We start from the raw sequence: 20,168 nt of genomic DNA, 5'->3' as shown, positions 1-20,168 counted from the left end.
CTAAGTCTGTCAATCCTCCTGTTCAAAACCTACTTTCTTATGTTTGGTTTTCCTCTAGGTGAGCATAACTGTGACACTTTTTTAATTCGTACATCGAGCTAACTTAGTAGATAAAGAAGGTACACCCCACCAAGCCTGGCACCTGAGTGCCACGTGGTGGGGGAGAAAACTGACTCCTCTGAGCTATTCTCTGACCTTTGTGAATGTGAACATTGCCTTTTTTCTTTCTTCCTGTTAGTGATACAGTGAGTATCTAGACCGTCCTATGTTGATCTGTTATTTACAAAGACGGTCTCTCACCCATGTCTTTCAGCTACAGGGTCACATCCAGTCCTGCTGCTCCTAAAGGCTGCTTGTGCTCTTAAGATCTCAGCTAGCTGATGATGGCTCTCCAGGAAACCTGTAGCCAGGAGGAGGGAGACTGAGGCCTCTATATTAGACTGAGCTCCTTATCAGCACTCTTGAAACAAATTCTTTCTCGTTGACTTAGACCTGGTCTTGGAAGCACAATACTCAGGGGGAGAAAGGACCTACTCAGTGCCCGCTCACCTGAGCTCTTTTGCCTCCATTATGCCCTTTTTTGGTCTCTGGTTTTGGAGGTTGGAGCTATGGGAAGAGAAGATAAAGAAACATGTTACTTGGTATTTTCAGATATCCCTGTGGCAGAGAGCAGATCCATGGGCCCTAAGGCTGGCTATTCTTAGGGGACTGGTCTTTTACACTATGAATTTCACTCCCATTCAAATGTGTATGAAATTGTCCAAAAATACACAGGTGGAGATCATTCCAGTAATGCCCTTCTTAAAGTCCTAAACTATTTCTCAAACTCAAACGCATCTTTAGTTCATCCTCTCCTTCTGCCTTCTCACTCACCTACATATCCATGCTACCAAAGAATACAAAGGTCAACGGTCACAGTAGGAACCCCTGGTGTGTGCACACACTCACCAAAGCATACAAAGGGCACACTAGGAACCCCTGGTGTGTGTACACACTCCTTGTGTGTAAATACTCCTTGTGTGCACATACTCCTTTTAGGGCAGGTGGAGACCAAATCCTCTCTTGACTGCTTGCCAGTATAGGATTTCTTACATAGGCCCAATATTCTCAGAGCAAAATCAAGGTGGATTTGATCTTTTGAAAGAGCCAAATGTCATGAAATACTTTGCAAATCCTAATGGACGATCTTAGCAAAGAGCCAGTTGTCTCAGAGTGGAATGGGACTGTTCAATATCCCCGAAAGACAGATCCACTGCCAGTAAGCAGTGGGAGCACTTGGATCACAGGAAGCTTCAGCTGTCAGCTTGACACAAACCCAGAGTCACATGGAGGAACCCTCAACTGAAGAACCACCCAGGTTAGACCAAGCCAGTAAGCGGTATCCCCATGGCTTCAGTTTCAAGTTCCCATGTGAGATCCTGCCCTGACTCAGTGATGGATTGTGTGATGGCTTGTACATGCCCCACTCAGGGACTGGCAGGATTAGAAAGTATGGCCCTGTTGGAGTAGGTGTGTCACTGTGGGTGTGGGCTATAAGACCCTCATCCTAGCTACCTGGAAGTAAGTATTCTGCTAGCAGCCTTCAAATGAAGACACAAACTCTCAGCTCAGCCTGCACCAGGCCTGCCTAGATGCTGTCATGCTCTTGACTTGATAATACTGATATACTGAATTGAATCTCTGAACCTGAAAGCCAACTCCAACTAAATGTTGTTTTTATGAGTTGCCTTGGTCATGGTGTCTGTTCACAGCAGCAAAACCCTAAGACAGAAGTTGGTACCAGGGACTGGAGTACTGCTGTCATAGGCCTGACCATGCTTTTGTTTGGAAGAGTGTGGATTTGGGGACTTTGGATTTGGAAAGCAGTGGAATTCTTTAAATGGGGCTTAATGGGCCATGCTAATAGGAATATGGAAGATTTGTTACTGAGAGTGATTTGAACTGTGCAGACCTGACCCAAGAGGTTTCAGTGGAGAAGAATTTCAGAATGTGGCCTAGAGACTGTTTTTGTGGTATTTTGATGAAGAATGTGGCTACTTTTTGCTCTTGTCCAAAGAGTTCTGCTTGGGACTAAGGTGAAGAGACTCAGATTAATTGCATTGACAAAGGAAGTCTCAGAAACACCCATCATTGACTTTGTTCTCTGGTTAAGTCTCTTGAAAAGCATTTTAAACAAGCATAGCAAACTTAGAAAGGAAAAAATATAAAATATATAATTCAAGTATTAAGGGGGCACCAGGAAGTGAAATGATGCTGAATCCTGTGTTCAAGGAGATAACAAAGGAGTAGGACTTTGGGGTAAGATCCTACCCAGTTAAATTTAGTTCCAGGTGTGGTGATACACACCTTTAATCTCAGGAGATTAAAGCCAAGCAGATCTCTGAGTTCAAGGTCAATCTACAGAACAAGTTCCAGGACAGCCAATCTTAGGCAGTGAGGGAGTTGGAAAATCCAAAGTTGATAATAGAATAAGGGGGGCGGTGGCATGTTCCAGCCCCAGCAAGCAGCAGAACTCAGCAGCTTTGGCCATGCGGCTCTGGCTTTAGAGTCCAGAATAGAAGGGACCACTGGAACAGTTGATGCTGGTTAGCTGAAGCTAAGAAATTAGTGCTGATTAAGAAGAGACCAGCATCACTGAAGTGAAATCTTCTGGGAAGTGTTTTCTGAGAGCACAAAAAAGCCGTGTTCCAGAGATAGACAAGGTTGTAACTTGCAGGGCTGTAATTTTACTTGGTAATGTCTAAGAGTCACCCAGGTGGTACTGGTTTTAAAGGCATGAAGGGGTCATGAAGAGGTCATGAAGAGCAGCTGAGGCTTGGCACTGTGAGAGGCTATGGAAGGCCATTCATTGGTGAAGGTACAGCCTTAGTTGCAGTTGGTGGCTCAGGACTGAAGGGGTCATGCAAAGGAGTTGAGGCTTGGCACCATGAATAGAGCATGTGAGAAGCTATTGGTGAAGCCTAGTTGTAGAGGAAGACCCCAGTGTACTGGAGATGCCAGTACAATGGAATGATCACCAAGAACAGCAGCAGCAGTGGAGTGGATCAACCTGCGCTTAGAGTGCTCCAGAGGGCAGAGCTGGAGAAGTGACACCAGCCCTTTGGAGGAGCCCAGAAGATCATGTGTGGGTCCCAGACTTTGAAACAAGAAGCTGTAACACTGAAGTTGCCTTGGAGACCCCAGGATGTTCAAGATGCCAGAGCCGTGGGCTGTCTGCTGAGGGAAGCTGCCAACAGGGAGTGGAAACAGCACAGGAGAAAGAAGTTTGTTACAGTCAACAAAGATGAAAAAGGAATTGGAGAACTGAAGACTGATTTGACATCAGCCACAGAGATACAGAGTTTGGAGTTTGCCCAGCTGGTTTCCTGCCTTACTGGAAATTACAGTTAAGTGATTGGATGAATCTCATAAGAGATTTTGAACTTTGGACTTTTAACATTGTTGATACTGCTATAGACCATGGGGACTTTAGAAGTTGGATTAAATGTATTTTTTTTTATTATGCTATGTTTAGGTATGGCCCCCATAGATTCATATGTTTGGACAAACCTACGGGGGTCAGGGAGTGGAATGTGATGGTTTGTATATGCTCCACCCAGGAAGTGGCAGGATTAGGAGGTGTGGCTCTGTTGGAGTAGGTGTCCCACTGTGGGCTATAAGACCCTTATCCTAGCTGCCTGAAGTGAGTATTCTGCTAGCAGTCTTCAGATAAAACACAGAACTCTCAGCTCAGCCTGTACCATGCCTGCCTAGATGCTGCCATGCTCTTGCTTTAATGATACTGTAAGCCAGCCCCAACTAAATGTTATTTTTATGAGTTGCCTTGGTCATGGTGTCTGTTCACAGCAGTAAAACCCTAACTAAGACAGACTGTTACCTGGAAGTGGCAGCCAGATAACGCCCCCTCCCAGGCTGCTTTCCTAGTGCTGGTGTCTGTCATAGCAGCAGAAGAGTAGACTAGGACCGACTTGGTTTGCATGGGAAACGGCAAACAAACAACACTTGGGACAAGAGCAACACTGGTTTAATTCCACACTGAACTGCAGGCTGGATGTGAGTGCCAGCCATCCCCACAGCCTCCCTCGACGTACCGTCTCCATTGCTCTGTTAACTTGTTTCTGAATTTCCAGAAGCAACTCGATACCCTGTAAGCAAAACAGCCAGGGTATACACTGTAGAATTTTAGGTTTCAAATATGAAAGCCATACCCTTATGTCCATTGTTTCCTGGGACTGCTCATGGACTCCCTATGGAGGACTGCCAGTCTACACAATAATTAGAGACAAATGTTAATCTCGGGCCCCCTGTTGGGCTAAGTGTGAATGACAGGCTGTGCCATGGTATCTTCATTGTGAAAACTGGCTAAGTAGTCTATCATAGTCTCTTGACCAAGCTGGACAACGTTGGTGCAATGCATGGCACAGCTCACCAAAAGAGTTTGAATCCATTGTCAATTGAGGAGTAGAGCACAGTGGTGGGAGGGGACATGGGTTCAGTTCCCAGCATCCACATGATGCTGCGGCTAACAACGGTCTATAATTTCAGTTCCAGAGACTCCAACACCCTCTTCTGGCCTCCTCAGGCACTGCAAGCACAGGGTGCACAGGTACCAGGCAAACCAGCCACACGTATAAAATGGAAATAAATTAATCTTTGAGAAGAGGAAGAGGAGGCATGGCTGTGATGGTGAGGGCTGCTCAGGGAGAGGAGGATGGGGCGACACACAGATATTCTGGGTCAGCAGATAGTGACTCAGGATCCTACCGGATCCTGACTATGTGCAGTCTGACTATGCACAGTGCAGTCTGACAGAATCTGAAAGCTGGTGTGTTATATAGAAATTCTAGTCACCTGAAATTTGTAAAGTGTGAGGTAATAATTTTTTTAAAGAGGGCTCTTCTTCACAGAGAAAGCAAGTGAAGCTTTTAGAAAGCTTATCTATCTCCACTAACTTGGGAAATTTTCACTCTTTGCAGGAGGCAGTGGGGAGAGTCTCCTCTGCTTTTTCTGAAAGCATTCACCATGGCGTGAAGCTTGCACAGTTATTTCTAATGCAGGGGCAATGTAAGACAGCACCGCCCCTGAGAACTGAAGCTTTGACACAGGATGCATTCACTCACTTCACACGTAGGCACTGGAACCCACCCCCCCCCCCCAGGTGCTGGGCCACCCACTGGCCTGGAGTTCTTCCTAACAGAGCAGGTTGTTGGAAAGCAGGTTTCCACTTGCCACAGCCCAGAAGTAAGCAAAGGCCCTCCTCTTGATACCTCAGATGTTGGCTTTTCCACACAAACAAGACCTTGCTCCTGGGAATCACTAGCATGAACCAAGGCTGTCTAAACCAGACCTCTAAGAGGGTCTGTTTCCTTTTGCTTGAGTCCTTGCTGTCTTCCTACTTACTTGATTCCCTAAATTACCATTTAATTCACTTTCTCTTGATCTAAAATTCACCAATGATGGAGGCGGGGGTAGGGGGAGCAAATAGCAAAATTGTCTCGGCTGTCATCAGGTACTTGTTTGGTTGTTAATCCAGGACTGGGAATACAAATCACTTCTTTCATTAACTGTAGCTTCCCAGGTGATGACTTCCCACAGCTCAGTACAGATCCCATCAGCAAAGGCATAGTGAATGTTGACGGCTGCTCCTGAAACTCAGGGAAAGTGAGGGCATGTGAGAATGGCAGCTCCTGGTACCGCCAGGGTCCTGGCTCCATATGGTGATGGGATGTAACTAACCTGGTCGTGCTTCAGTAACGCAAGGGTTAAGTAGAGAGGAGTGCTGGCCAAGGTCGCGCTGGCTTTGGCGACCGCCAGGGACACAGCTCCAATGGCCATGCTGCCATGGAGGACTGGTTCTGGGGGCTCTGGGGGTAAAACAGGTTTCTCCAAAAGAGTGTCCCTCCGTCCTGTAGAGGAGAGCATAGAGAAAGGATTCTTTTCTAGAAATCTCACTGGAATAAGACCACATTTTACTGCTGTACTCACAGATGACCCAGCACAGAGGAAAGAGTGAAGGCCAAGGCTGGGCCTTCTTAGCTCCCGGGGATTTTCAGATTTGCTGGCTTAGCAGTATTCCACCATCCTCAGCCAGGATTCTGCCAATCGCCATAAACTTGGTCCACGATTGTGTGAGGTAGATACTGCTACTCCCACACATGCTTGTAAGTAAACTGGGGTTTGTTGTGGTTAAGAGACCACAGTGTATTGGTCACCTAACATGTTACAGAAAGTCGATGCAAACTTGGTTTAGAGTCTGAGTTCCAAACCCCGACCTTTTACATGTCACTGTAGTCCCCATGCACCCAACACTGAGGACTTCTCGTGTGTTTGCCCAATCCGCTGTCTTTCTCTTTAAACCCAGAGAGAGCCATGGTTTGTTCTGTGTTTGCCTACTACCTCTATCAATCCCCAGGCCCAACAGTCTACCTGGAATCCTCCGTTGTCTTCACTCTGCAGATCTCAGGCAGCCTGTTTGTCCAAGAACAGAGTCCCTCCTAAGCCTCCAGTCTCCTGTTCTTCCCCACAGCTACCCCAGGTCCTCAGCATCAGCACCCAGCACATGGTTGGTGCTGAGCAAATGCCTGCCTCCACTGTAGTTTCTCTTCTCTTAAGCTCTCAGTTTTGTGAGTCAGGCAACTGCCAACTGAAGGGTCATTGGGCCACCAGTACAGCTCAATGGAGCCTGCCACAGCATCTGGGGAAAAGCCTGGTCTACTGTGACTCTTCGGTCAGTTGTGTTCCCCTCTCTGAGCCTCAGCAGCAGAGACAATGAGGTAAAGGATCTCGTTTCCATCACCGTAGTTCCTTCCTGGCCTAGTGCTGTCTCAGTGAAACCCACTTTCTAGCTGGGTGTTTCCCTGTGCCTGTGGTCATGTTAGCTCTGATTCAACTCATTAAAAATGCTCGTGATTCTAAGGGCAGGTCTAGTGTTAGCAGACTGGAGGGGCTGCTGTATGGAGCATGGAGCAGAGGTCAGACTGAAGCAAAGCTTCATATGTCAGTTGATATGTAGGACCAAGACAGAAACACCCTACCTGGCAGGTTAAGGTTTCTACTTATAACTAAGAATCAATTCCTATTTCTTAGGTCAGATGTGAACTGCTTGAGACCCCATTTGCATGATGTCATCCTTACCTTTCCTTGTATCTTTCTAACAAAGTATAGCAGTCAGCTCTCTCGCCCTTGCGAACACCTTATCTCTCCTGTAAAGGGGAATTCAAGAGGCCAGAAGGGGCCGATCTCTCAAATCCCAATTTAGGGTGAGGCAGCTGGTTGGCCAGTCCTTGGTAACCCCAAAATACAGCTTGCTTTAACTGGACAATTGTGGATTTGGTCTTTTTTCCTCTTGATTCTCAGATTTAACAGATATTCAAATAGAGCTTGCCTCAGTCAAAGCAGACTCTATACTATGGTTTTTTTTTTTTTTTTTTTTTTTTTTTTTTTTTTTTTCCTCATGGAAACTTTCAAGGAGGTGCAAATTCCTACACTCTGCACTCCCACCTCCTTTCCACCCCTCCCCCACTGCCACTGTCTAGGGAATTTTATTCAGCAAGTGTTTACCTATGAATAAAAGCACAATTGTTTTGTTCCTCAAATAAAAATGGTGGTGGGGTGGGATAAACCTTGTCTGCTCAGTACAGCAGCCCCAAGGGAGGTGAATGGAACCTGGCTGGGCACTGCCTACCCCTTATTCCTCATGCCTAAAGGTGTCAGACGATGACAAGCCACTCACCTGCCTTCTGCCCTTTCTTCTTGGAGGGAGGTGGGGGAGGTGGTGGTGGAATTACTGGTGGAGGTGCAAGAACTGGCTCCTCCTGGCTCCTTTCCAATTCTTTTCTCTCTTTATCTTCTTGTACTTTGTGTTCAAAGAAGATCCTGAATGGCAAGAAATGTAAGCCTTTACAATGGGATGTCATGTTTTACCGCTGACCCTGGTAATGTTACAATAATATGATTTTTTTAAGCTAATGAGGGGCAAATTAGCTTTAATTTCCAAGGTTAATAAAAGTAATGATGGTGTCAAAGCCATTTTTCTTTGTCAAGAATCAAAATTCATTTTGCCTGGAAAGCAATACTCTCTGGGTGTTCATCACTGAAATTATTTGAGCTCTTTTTATACTCTCAAAATAAAACTTGAAGACAAAATTTGATTAAGGGTTACTGGTGTCTTTTTATATAAATGACATCCAGAAGCCAAACCATTCAAGAATCCTTAGTGAAGATGGTATTGTAAAGGGGTGTGTGTGTGTGTGTGTGTGTGTGTGTGTGTGTGTGTGTGAAGGCCAGAGGTGTCCAAACTCTCTAGAAGCCAGGCTTATAGGTGGCTGTGAGCTGCCCAGTGTGAGTGTTGGGAACTCAGTCTGGATACTCTCCAAGAGCAGGATGAACTCCTAACTGCAAATCCATCTCTCCAGCCTCCCTTTTCCTTTTGATGAGAGTCAGGTGTGCGTGACTTAAAATGAGCATGTAAAAAACTTTGGGGAAACCCTAGTAGAAACAACTCCCAACAGTTTACCACCCCTCCCCCATTCTTGAATAAAAAGATAACGGTTTCCATAGACAGAAAGGAAACTAAAAACACCCCGTAAAAACATGAGTCAGATCAGCTTTGCACAACTCTAGTCTTACAAATAATCCTGTGAGATCCATATCAGCTCAGGATTCCCAAAACCATATTCTCAGCACAAGGGAGATCTCTTTGCACCAGAGGACAGGGCATGGATAAGGGACAAAGACCTGGAGATAGAGGATTAACTGGGGGGGTGGGGGTAGGGGGGGCAGGAATAGGTGAGAGGGGGCAGGACTATCTGCCCCAAAATGGGGCAAAGAACTGCCTCTGGATAGAGAAGAGACAGATGTAACGCATAAGTGAATGGTGGTTTATAAAAGAAGAACCCTCGTGTTAGGATGAGGTGTTTAATTTTAATTAGGCATGTTAATTAGGTGAGCTGAGCCAAGGGGCTCTTTTGATTCTGAACTTCAAAACTTTGATAGTTGGACCTTGGTAGTCAGCCTCAAGAGAAGGAAGTGGCCCAATAAGTGTATAGACTCTGATGGCTAGCTTTAGAAATATAATCTAGCTGGGCAGTGGTGGCGCACGCCTTTAATCCCAGCACTTGGGAGGCAGAGGCAGGCGGATTTCTGAGTTCAAGGCCAGCCTGGTCTACAGAGTGAGTTCCAGGACAGCCAGGGCTACACAGAGAAACCCTGTCTCAAAAAACCAAAATATATATATATGTATATATATATATATATACATGTATATATATATATACATATATATATATAAAATCATTTTGTTTGTTTTTGTTTTGTGGTGTTTTAGCAAGGCAGAGGGAAAGGGAGAGAAGGGCAAGGCCTGGCAGAGCCATGTTTGCCAGAGCCGTGCTTGCCAGAGCTGTGCTTGCTATGGCAAGCTGTGTAGAGTCCCTTCATCCTCATCTTTTTGTTTTATTGTAGGGTCACTGGATGTTGGGTAAGTGGCATCGTTCTCTCTGTCTGCTTTCTGCTGACATTGGGGCCTCCTTGTTAGGGGGCCCAAGGAAACTGGGTGGTTCGACAAAGCTGGGAAGAGCAGGCTGTTGGTCATTGCACAGGTTCTGTAGGACCATCTGAAGCTATGGAAGTGCAGTTTGTGAGGCTGGACCCAGACGTAGATTTTGAGAAAACGCCTGGGCTTGGCACTGGGGTTGCTGTAGGTGATTTGAAATCTGCTGGACCAGACAGACTAGGGACAGAAGTGAAGTTAACGACTTTTTCGACTTATCTTGAATGTGCATTTGAAACTGTTAGTTTTATAACTGGTATTTGGTCCCAAGATCAGGGAAAGAGGGAGAGATCCCATTCTTAGGGATAGGCAATAGGCAGGAAAACAGGCTGTTGTTGGCAGAAGTCCTTATCTGAGGTCTGTCTGAGAGTTCTTTAGAGGAGCCAGGAAATTTTAGATTGGCTACATAAGGCTAACTGGGGAAAGAGCTGTTATCTGAAAGCAGGGTCTGGTTGTGTTGGGGAGATTATAATTTGAGAAGCTTTTGTTACACCAGAATAGTATTTCCTGGGGTGTTCAGGTGGGTGGGTTCTGAAATTGAGATATCTCAGGAACATGGATGATTGGGAAGGCTATTGGCAGACTGTGAGAGGGACGGTCTGGAACAGGCTCTGCTGTTGGTGTGAAAAGCCTAAGAGAACCTAGCTTTGGTTTCCAGAAGGGAACTTAGTGGTCAAGGAGACAAGTGGTCAGTGGCAGGGGCGGGGGGGGGGGGCACAATAGCAACTAGGGCTCCACAGCGAGAGGCTTTGAAGAGAGGCACAAGAAAAGTGCCAGGAGACACTGAAGTAGGGATCAGAGAAGTTGAGGACAGAGTTTGTTGGATGAGCTTGACCCAAGGGAGGGCCTGGCCATGAGTGTGTGTGTATGTGTCACAGAGGAGATGGCTTGGGTTTAGTTATGTCTTATAATTGGGAGTGTAGGATTTGTTCAGACTGTTTGATGTTAGAGAATGTCTGGACAGTTAATGACTTCAGGGGAAGTCCATTGGTGTTGGATTTTCAGCAATCCTTTGGGCAAAGGAAAAGTAGGAGAGTGAGAAGAGAGATGAGATACGTGGGGTTAGGGATCAGAAGGGAACAGGCACCGGAAGGTGAGGGTGAATCCTGACAATGGGGATGGGGAGATCGTTCTGATGTGGCCTCCTGACATGAAGGAGCTGCCATCCACACACAAAGTATAGGCAGAAGGAACTAGAGAACCCTCTTGTGTATGAGACGGATCAGGTTGGAGGGTTTTGAGGGTTTTCTGACAGGAGTAATAGGGTCTGGAGACCCTTGAGGCAGAGATAAATAGGGATGGGTGGAGGGAACACGGTCAGAAACTGAGTGGTGATTTTTTAATAAGAGAAGTTTGGAGGGATGGAATCCAAGATGGAGGAAGAGATTGGGATCCTCTTGAAGTTAGGACTTGAGGGAGGTATTGCTGGGCACAGATGGTGAGTGGGGAGTCAACAGATTGGGAGGGATTCCCAGAGTTTGTTCTCTAGAGATTGTGGTAGAGAGGTTGTGGGGAGAGTGGGTTCTGTTAGGTTTTTTGACTGTTAACTTGGGAGTATCATAGGGCAAGGATGTGGGGCATAGAAATGAGGGTTTTGAGGATCAGGCTGAGGCTGGTTAAGGGTGGGGAGTATGAAGCTTATGCACGTAGGCAGAAGGGTCTTTGAGGACGGCAGAGAGGAGTTTAGGATGTACAGCAAGGAAAGGAGAAGCAGTGGTGATCTGGGGGGACACAGCTCTTAAAGATCTGAAGAAGACTGAGTTCTACAGTCAGCTAAGGTGTCAACCATGGTGGCAGATGCTGACATTCTTCCTGTAAGAACTTAAAAATACTGTAGCCCACAGACTTTCTCATCTTTTTCAAAAGGTCTCTTCCTCCTTCCCTCTCTCTTCCCCTCCTTCTGTCACTCTTCCTCCCTCTGTCTTCCTCCTTTCCCCTCTCTCCCTGTCTCTTCCTCCCTCTCTTTCTCCCTCTTGCCCCATCTCCATTGATCTCCCCCTCTATGGAGGAAAAAGAGATCAAGATCAAGAAAAAGAAAGCTCCAGAAACAGAAGAACATCAATCAGTATAGATTTAGGTTTTTTTTTTGGGGGGGGGTGTGGTTGGGAGGGGGGACTCCAGGAGAAGAAAGGATACAATGAAGTAGAAGCTGTGGCCAAAATAGAAACCTAAGAGTATCTCACTTAAACTCAAGAAGACCAATAAATAAATATAAATACATACATAAATTTTTGTTTTAAAAGTAGCTTTTCAAGGCTCCCCACTCAAGGTCATCATCCAACTCTGAGGCAAAAACCAGCATGACATCGCTCATGGCTGAGGAATAAGACTGGAGAGGCTGCAGCTGCCCTCAGCCTGGGCAAAGGTGTTGAAGCCTTCCAGCTGCACGAAGGAGAGGTAATTCTAACCCATTGCTGAGTGTGGCATCGAATAACACTCACTCAGCCCTGCTTTGCTCTCTGATTTTGGGGAAAAAAAAAAAAAAAAAACCCTAATCCAGGGCTAAAGGTCTAAGGCTTGGTTGCGGCTGGAGGGCAGAAGGTAAGTCACCAGCCACTGTGACCACAGGGAAAGGTCTGAAGAGCTCAAAGGTAGACTCCAACAGAGGGAAAGGGCATTCTCTGGATTTGTAACATGATCTTGATCTTGAGAAAGTTCTCTGATGAGCCCAGGAAGTTCTGTGCAGCAGAGACCAGAGAGCCCTTCATGACCTTACACAGAAGAGTGTGGTAGCAAACTTTAAGGAGGGAAGTGGACTTCAGGGACCTCTGCCTCCCCAGCTCTGCAGTCCAAGGCCCAGCTTCTTAACCTGTGGGTCACAATTCCCCACAGGGTCATATAAATGACTGCTGGGGGTTACAAACTATTTGGTGAAAGTAAACAGGTTCTTGAACACATCGTGACTGAAAATGAGTTCCAAATCACACACGTGATGAATTTCTGTGTTCGGAGCATTGCTTGCTCATCCATGTCACACTGTGTGACTTTGGGTTTGAACATTCACCTGCAAGGCCACACGACTGTCCTGCTACACACCACCAATGAATGCAGCCCGAAGCACCTCAGGTTTAACACTGCTGCACACTGCACATTGTAGTATTTTATTGTATGTGCAAGCTTCTTGATCTTGCTGAAACATCATATTTTAATTCTGCAAAACATAAACCTTTACTATCTTCCCCATCAGGTAAATATTGAGTTAGTGTGTCTTTGGGTTGCACTGTTAGAATGCTTGAGTTTCATGAAACGTTGTCAAACGAGAGGACTGATGACACGGTTTGGCAGCTAAGAGAAAAACCTGCTCTTGTAGAGAACCCTAGAGGGGTCTCATGACCCTTTCACAGGGGTCACCCAAGACCCTCAGAAAACACAGAGATAACTTGTAACAGTACCAAAATTACAGTTATGAATTGGAAATGAAAATAATGTTATGGTTGGGGGTCACAGCCTTAGGAAGGTTGAAAACTGACCAACAGAGTGGCTCACAGCTGCCTACTGCTCTGATTCCAGAAGATCCAATGCCTTTTTCTGGTTCCTCTGGGTACCAGGCATGCCTGTGATACACATACATATATGCAGGCAAATACTCAAACACATAAATGAAAATAAATACAGTTTTAAAAGATTTTAACAGTCAAAAATGTTGTTAAATGAATTTTAGCTTGGGATTAGGACGAAACTTCCAACAATTTCTGATATGCTTATAAACATAATTCTGCTGTTTGGACTGTATATTCTGTGTATTTATGCAAAGCAGTATTCTCAGCTTTGACTATTATAAAATCAAATGTTGATCAACTCTGGGGCTGACAAAATGGCTTGGCATGAAAAAAGCACGTTTCTCCCAGCCTGGAAACCTGAGTTTGAGCCCTAGAACTCAATGTGGTAGAAGAAAAGAACTCACCCGGTCAAAGATGTCTTCTGACCTCCACAAATGTGCAAGTGTGTGCTGTGGCATGCGCGCGCGCTCACACACACACACACACGCACACACAAAATGAATAAATAGACAAAAATATTGATCAACTCCGAAAGAAGTTGAAGGGGCTCTGTTGTCTTTCGGTATCAGCTATCCTGCCAAGATTTAATTCTACATGTAAAAACACATCTCATTAGGATGCAACCTTGCTTTAGTCTTTAATGAATGGTAAAATTATATACCAAAGAATCACCGTTATTAGTAAATGTTTGATTTGTATACCAATTTCACCTATCTATGCATAGAAATCTCTTGGGGTGGCCATGCAAACATGAAGAATCCAAGCTCAGTGTCCAGCACCCATGTAAAAGGCCAGGCACGGAGAGGAATGCTTGTTGTCTTAGCACCGGGCAGGCAGAGACAGAGGGGTTTATTGGTCAGCCATTCCAGCTGAATTGGTGAGCTTCAGGTTAAAGTAGGATCCCTTGTCTTAGAATACAAGGTGGAGAGCAAAGGAAGACAGCTGGTATTTAACACTGACCTTAAAGCTTGCGCATGCACCTGCAGTCTCAGACTCGTGGGTAAATCAGGACAATAAGTGGTCTAAGTAACACTGCTCCACAGGTCATTTTCTTGACAGAGGAACATGAAGACAACAAGGCGTTTATAGTCGGCCATTATTATTTTGAAATGGAAGCAGTACCTGAGCCTGTGGTCCACCTCTGCCTGGTTGGAGGGAACCAGACCCCACAGCTCCTCTGTGATGGACAGATTGATCCACTGTACAGCTGTGTTCACTGCCTGGTCCCTTTCTGCCTCCTCTGCGTCCAACACCTCTGGCAAAGCATTCTCCACGATTTCAAAGTGAGTAGGTATCGCCACGGAACAGATGTACTGACGAGGACACAAACATGTTCTGCATTTTCTCTACCTCTCCCAGAAGATGGGAGATTAAATTAATCTAGGGCTTAACATTAATAGTATTTTATCATCAACTTCAAGGGGGAAAACAATACATACTTTTTGGCTCTAATGCACACCCATTGAAACATTGAAGAAACCTGACTTCATGAAACACTTTAAATCACCCTCTTGTTAAAATACAGGTATAAAATTCCCATGCCAAGCTTCTCCTAGCACTGCTTCTCCAAGAAATAGCTACAGATTTAATCATGATTATTCTCCCCCCTCAGAGGCTGTGACAATTTTATTTGTAACAAGTAGGTATCAGCATGAATTAAACTGTTAAATTATTTTTAATTTGTAGCCCAGGCTGGCCTAATCTCACTATGATTAACAGAGGATAGTCTGACTACTGATCCTCTTGGCCTCCACCTGCAGAGTGCTGGAGTTACAGGAGTATACCACTACTTCCAGTTGTTAAGATTACCTAAATAAATGGTTTAAATTGTTACTCTTCATATCTCAAACACATAAATGCAAATGCAGATGTACAGAACTCGTTGCACCATAATGTCAGAATATTTTTGTCTCATTTCCTTCTCCCTAAGATTATTTTCAGGCCAACACACAGGAACTGGGTTGCTGGTTGTTTGATTCAAGATATTATGAATATCTATGAATAAATACATATGTACATATATATATATATACATCACAAATAATTTAATTTCAAAACATTAACTTTCTTCAACTTAGACAACTCTTGGTAATTAGTACAGATATGGGCAGGACACACTAAAGAACAAAATTTAACTGCCTCATACCTTGGGGAAATTTTGAATGATGCAGGAGATTTCCACCTGTAGAGTAGGAAGTCCCAGTCCATCCAGTATGGGTTTCCCCACTATTTTACATATGGAGGGAGGCTTTGCAAGTTTAGAAAAGTAGTTTGCCTTCAAAACATACACAAAAGCAAAAATCAGAAAACCACATTGAATTTATCTACAAATCAACACATTGATTTTCCTACAAAATGTTTCCACAAGTGTCCTTCCTGGATCTGGGTTAGCACCACACAGCTCTGCTGGGGCAGAGCGTCTCAGCAGGTACTCAGGTCTTAATCCACGGACTTGGTGTCACTCTCTAGCAAGCCTTTCTATGTCAAGCTGACTAACTTCTCGATCCTTCTTCACAAGTTGTGGAAGTCACTGGTCTTTACACTGTGATGCATTTAGATTTTAAAAATCCTGAAGGGGATGATTTTTACCCCTGCCCACTCCCAGGCAGGAACCTGGCTTTTCAACAGTGAGGACGGTGGTTCCCTCACCTTCCATCAGCTGATGCACAGTGCCGTCTAACTCAAACAGCCTCTTGGGAATCTTAGTAATTGCAATTCCCTTTAAGTGACAGAGCAGACGTCTTTTGGAAGGGATCCAAGATTGATGTCTGAGGGCTCAGCCCACTATGGGCAGTGCCACCCCAGGGCAGGTTGACCAGGGTGGTTCAAAAAACCGGGCTGATCAATCCATGGGGAACAAACCAGTAAGCAGCATTTTTCCATCGCTTCTGCTGCATTTCCTGCCTAGGCTTCCCTCTGTGACATGGGAATATAAGCCAAATAAACACGTTTCTAAGTTGCTTTTGGTCAGAATGTTGTAGCAAAGAATAGAAAGCAAATAGGGCCGCCCCTAACTAAAATATGGAAGTTCTGTACAAACCAGTACAAAAGAGCTGTACAAACCAGTGCCAGGCTACCTAACAGACTAGGAAGAGACACCACGTGCCTGTGAGACAGGGCTAGGTGTCCTTTTAAAATGGGACTAAACAACACGTTAACAGTTTCTTCAGCAAGAAGCAAAGGGATCGAAATCTTCACTCACCCATTCTACAAATACTTTGTAAGTGTCCCTATGTCCCACTGTGCAGGGATAGGGGTGAGGGTGGGAATGGGGAATCACTTAAATCCCCAAGGCACAAGTTCTTTATTTAGACAAGGCGGGGTTGGTTTTTTGTTTTAATCTTGCAGAGTTTCCAGGGACGGAGATAAACGAAGAATGGCACCCCAACTCCTTTCCCCAAGCCAAAATTGATGTACAGGGCTCCCCTCCTTAGCAGATCCTCAAGGATTACTGCCTTAGGAGAGCTCAAGAACAAGAGGGAAGGGCCTCCGAGTGAAATCTGCATTTAAGCAGTCACCCGGCCCGATAAGTTGGGAACCCAGCTAATGCAGGGAGCGTGAGGTCTTCACACCCGGGTGCTTAGGCTTGGAATATGAGACATCTGGGGGCAGTGGGAGCCAGTGGAATGGGGCCCGAGGCGGGCTGCGTCCAAGTCCCCCGCGTTCGTTCCGTGGTCCAGCTTGAGACCCTGCCTGAGGTCCAGCCTGGGTCCCCGCACGCAGGCAAGGTGAGTTTGGCGTCAGGTCTGTGGTTTAGAAAACCAACGGCAGGTGAGCTCCTCGGATAGTAAAGAAGCTCGCCAAGCTCGGGGTAGTCACGAACTACAGACCCATCCAGGGGCCTCAGTCAACTCTCCGCATCCTCCCCGCGCAGCACGCTCGCTCAGCGCCCGCTGGGTGCCCCCTACCCCGCTGCCCCGCAGCGCGCAGGCGCGACTCCGTGGCGCAGGCGCAGACGCAGCGCGCTGCCGCAGCGTGGGCCGGAGGGAGGAGGGAGCTCGCCGCTGGTCCCTACCAGGTGCCCGTAGACGTCCGCAGGCTGGAGGTAGAAGGTGGAGTTGAGCAGCTCTTCCAGCTTGCGCGGGACGTCGTTCTCCTGGTAGTACGCCATCGCCTGCTGCTTCAGCTTCTGCAGGTCCCTAGTGATCCCGCCTCTGCGGCTGCCGCCTTCGTCCCCCATGGTAGGAGACTTAGGGCTACTGCGGGGTTTCGTCAGGGGGCCCGTCAGCGTCCTTTTGTCGCTAGGCAACGCAACGAGATCACGACCCCTAGATCTCGCGAGGCTTCCTGCCCTCGGTGGAAGGAACCTCAGCTTTCCGTTCTGGACCCATCGTCGTCCCGTCCGCACTTCGTCTTTCCTCGGTGTTTCGTTTCCAGTGCTCTCTCGGCCCCGCTTGGCACTGTTCCTCTGACAGTTTTGCAGACGGGGAGACACTTAACGATTGTTTGAGTTTATTTTGCAGAAGCTGGGGAGCGGTACCCGCTACTTCAACTCTTGCAGTTACGAGGGAGAGGGATGCAAGAGCCCAGGGTGCCCTTCCTGAGCCCTGGAAGTCCTGGGCATGCATCCCTTCCAACCCACGCACTTGCTTGCTGTACGCCTCGTGATGCTCTCTCAGAAAGCTCCCTTTGGAGGAGATTACTGAGGGTGAAACCCAGTGTAGGCATAAGGCTGATGATGCTTTGGAGAGACCCAGGGCGGGGTGGAGGCCATACAAACGCAGCCCGTGAGAAGGTCCTTGGGTCATCCCAGTTTCCTGTGACAGTCGGGTACCTGACGCAATGATAGAACTTCTTCCTGTGCTCTAGATAGTTGGATGGGGCAGGAGTGGGCCGAGACTGACAGGGTGTTGTCGTTGTCGTTTTACTGTTGCCTGTTTTATGTTCCCGACAGAAAGGAGGTTCCTTAAAAGATTTGTGCCTCCACTGCTCATCTGGAAAATGTAGTCTTACTTGCTCTGTCCGCTGGACAATCACTTAAAATAACCTCGAGATCGGAGAAGCATCTGGGAACCGTTGTTTTCTATAGATGTATGTATTGTTGGATGTAGGTGAATTAAAAACCTGATTCTGTAAGTACGGTTATATAACCGAGACCCACTCCTTCCCGCTATGGACTCCCCAGGCGAGTGTTTTGGTTTTTTTTTTTCCCCTGTGTCTCTTTGAGGACGGTTTCCTTTCTGCTGTGTGATGGGTCATCACACACTTGCCTGGCTGCAAGTCCTTTGTTGGTGGAAGCAGAGACTTAGTCATCCATCTTCGTGTCCACTGCAGAGCTGACTGCTCACAGCTGGGTTTTTAGAGAACCTTTGTTTAAAATGAGCCTAAAATGTTGCCATTGCTTTCATTCCTGTGTGTGCCCTTCCTCATACCCACCCACCTCCAGTGGAAGGCACCTCCTCCACCTACTCTGTTATGTGTAGGTTGAGTCCCGTGTCTTAAGGAAAGCTATGCCTCACATTCTTGTTCCCAGCAGCCCGTTCTTTCTAGTGATCTCCTTGCCCACTTAAAACCTAGACCACAGATGTCACCCCCTAGGGATGACCCATTCCACTCTTCTGTGCTCAGCATGTATCTCTGGGCCTACTGAACTATATCTCTCTAGACCTCATTTAATTTTCTTTTCCTTTTTTTTTTTCTTTAAATTTGAGACTTGGTTTTTTGTATCTTAGGATGGCCTCAGACTAGCTGTGTAGTGGAGGGATGGCCATGAACGTCTGATCTTTCTGCCTCTACCTCCAGAGTTCTGGGATGACAGGCATGAGCGACCAAGCCTGGTTAATGCAGTGCTAGAGATAGAACCCTGGTCTTCAGGCATGCCAGGCAATCGCTCTACCAGCTGAGCTATAACCCCAGCCCTCATTTAATATTTTAACGGAAAACTGGAAGTATTTGGACTGAGACCACTATGTAATAGGTCCTTCCCTCCCTAACCCACCAGCCTCTGTATCCTATGGGGACAGGGTTTGTGTGTCTTATTCAGTACTGCACTTAGAACGTTAGTTTACTCCCTCATAGAGTAGATGTTCAGTAAACAGTTACTGGACAAGTGAATGGATTTTGCACACAATAAATCACAAACATGTAACTGATGAATGCTTTGGGGTTAGGTGAGCAATAATAAGTCCTTCCTTTCAGAAATGAGGGACGGGGTGGAGATTTAGCCTGGAGAGAAATTGTCGGAGTATTAGAACACCATCCTGCAAGAGCAGGGCATTTCTAAAAATACAGGACTGGCAAGACAGAAGTGGTTGGCTACGGTGGTAGGACTGATAACACACTTGGTTGTTCAGGAAGCAGTAAACCCGGGTGGAGAATAATGTAGAAAGGTCAAAGGGTAAAGGTCAGATGAGAAGGAATATAAAGGATGCCTAGGCCTCGGTGACAGGATGGAGGCAGTGTAGAGATCTCTTGGGAGCCGTAAAGAGTAACACACATATGGCCTGACTTGGGGGACATATGCACCGGGTTATACACTTGCTGGCCTCAAGTTCGGGAATCCCAGAACAAAAGGGAGGACTGGAGATACAGAAGATGTCTTCATAGCCTAGCACCCTGAAGAATGGAGACGAGACGCCCGCAGAGGGAAATGGGGACAGAGTCCTCTTGAAACAGGAGGGAGGCACCACAGAAGGAATGGATTGAGGACACAGGAAGAGGGCAGGAGCTATAAGAGGAAACAGGCAAAACGGGGCCTCAAGCAACAAGAAGGAAGTCCAAGTCCCAGAGGCAGGGGTAGAAACTGTCGGTGCTGTGTCAGGTGTGGGCAGTCTGAACGGGTGTGTTCCTGCGGGTTAATCATGCTGTCCTCAGGTGTTGGGGTCTCAGGAATCTTGTCTTTTGTATATGCTAGCAGTATCTAATTTTTTTCAAGTTAATTACCTTCATGACTAGAGAGTACAGTAAGTCAAAGGGAAAGGTATTTAAGTCAAAGCTTAGAGAAGAGATGACCCTGAAGGGGTCCTTAGTGACTCCATTGTTTTCTTAGAGACTCTTTACCTTGAAGCTGTGTGAAGTCAAGGAAGCTTCTGCTCTTCCTGCTTCTGACATTCAGTTGATGAAGATGTCTTGACAGTCCACCCTGTGTCAGACACTATTCCAGAGCACTGAAGTTAAATCTC

At 46.4% G+C, this 20,168-nt stretch overlaps 2 protein-coding genes across 5 annotated transcripts in view; one reads left to right on the top strand and one right to left on the bottom strand.

Moving 5' to 3' along the window:
* The window catches only part of Eno4 (enolase 4), a 28,608-nt gene extending 10,762 nt beyond the window's left edge, over positions 1-17,846 (bottom strand). Inside the window, exons 1-8 of one of the 4 annotated variants that reach the window (XM_076925916.1) lie at positions 17,063-17,846; positions 15,194-15,322; positions 14,170-14,360; positions 7,733-7,875; positions 5,737-5,906; positions 5,514-5,651; positions 4,092-4,145; positions 550-606 (exon numbers count right to left, since the gene is read on the bottom strand). In XM_076925916.1, the coding sequence (XP_076782031.1) occupies positions 550-606; positions 4,092-4,145; positions 5,514-5,651; positions 5,737-5,906; positions 7,733-7,875; positions 14,170-14,360; positions 15,194-15,322; positions 17,063-17,227 (1,047 nt within the window). In that variant the 5' untranslated portion in view covers positions 17,228-17,846. The remainder of the gene's footprint in view (positions 1-549; positions 607-4,091; positions 4,146-5,513; positions 5,652-5,736; positions 5,907-7,732; positions 7,876-14,169; positions 14,361-15,193; positions 15,323-17,062) is intronic. The other 3 variants (XM_034503488.2, XM_076925922.1, XM_076925924.1) reach the window with 3 other exon arrangements.
* Positions 17,088-20,168, top strand: part of Hspa12a (heat shock protein family A (Hsp70) member 12A) — a 156,046-nt gene continuing 152,965 nt past the window's right edge. Inside the window, exon 1 of the mRNA XM_034503460.2 lies at positions 17,088-17,228. Within this exon, the coding sequence (XP_034359351.2) occupies positions 17,226-17,228 (3 nt within the window). The 5' untranslated portion in view covers positions 17,088-17,225. The remainder of the gene's footprint in view (positions 17,229-20,168) is intronic.

The sequence above is a fragment of the Arvicanthis niloticus genome, chromosome 1 (assembly GCF_011762505.2).
Source record: "Arvicanthis niloticus isolate mArvNil1 chromosome 1, mArvNil1.pat.X, whole genome shotgun sequence".
Taxonomy (NCBI): Eukaryota; Metazoa; Chordata; class Mammalia; order Rodentia; family Muridae; genus Arvicanthis; species Arvicanthis niloticus.
The sequence above is the reverse complement of the archived record's forward strand: the minus strand, read 5'-3'. Positions and strand labels throughout refer to the sequence as shown.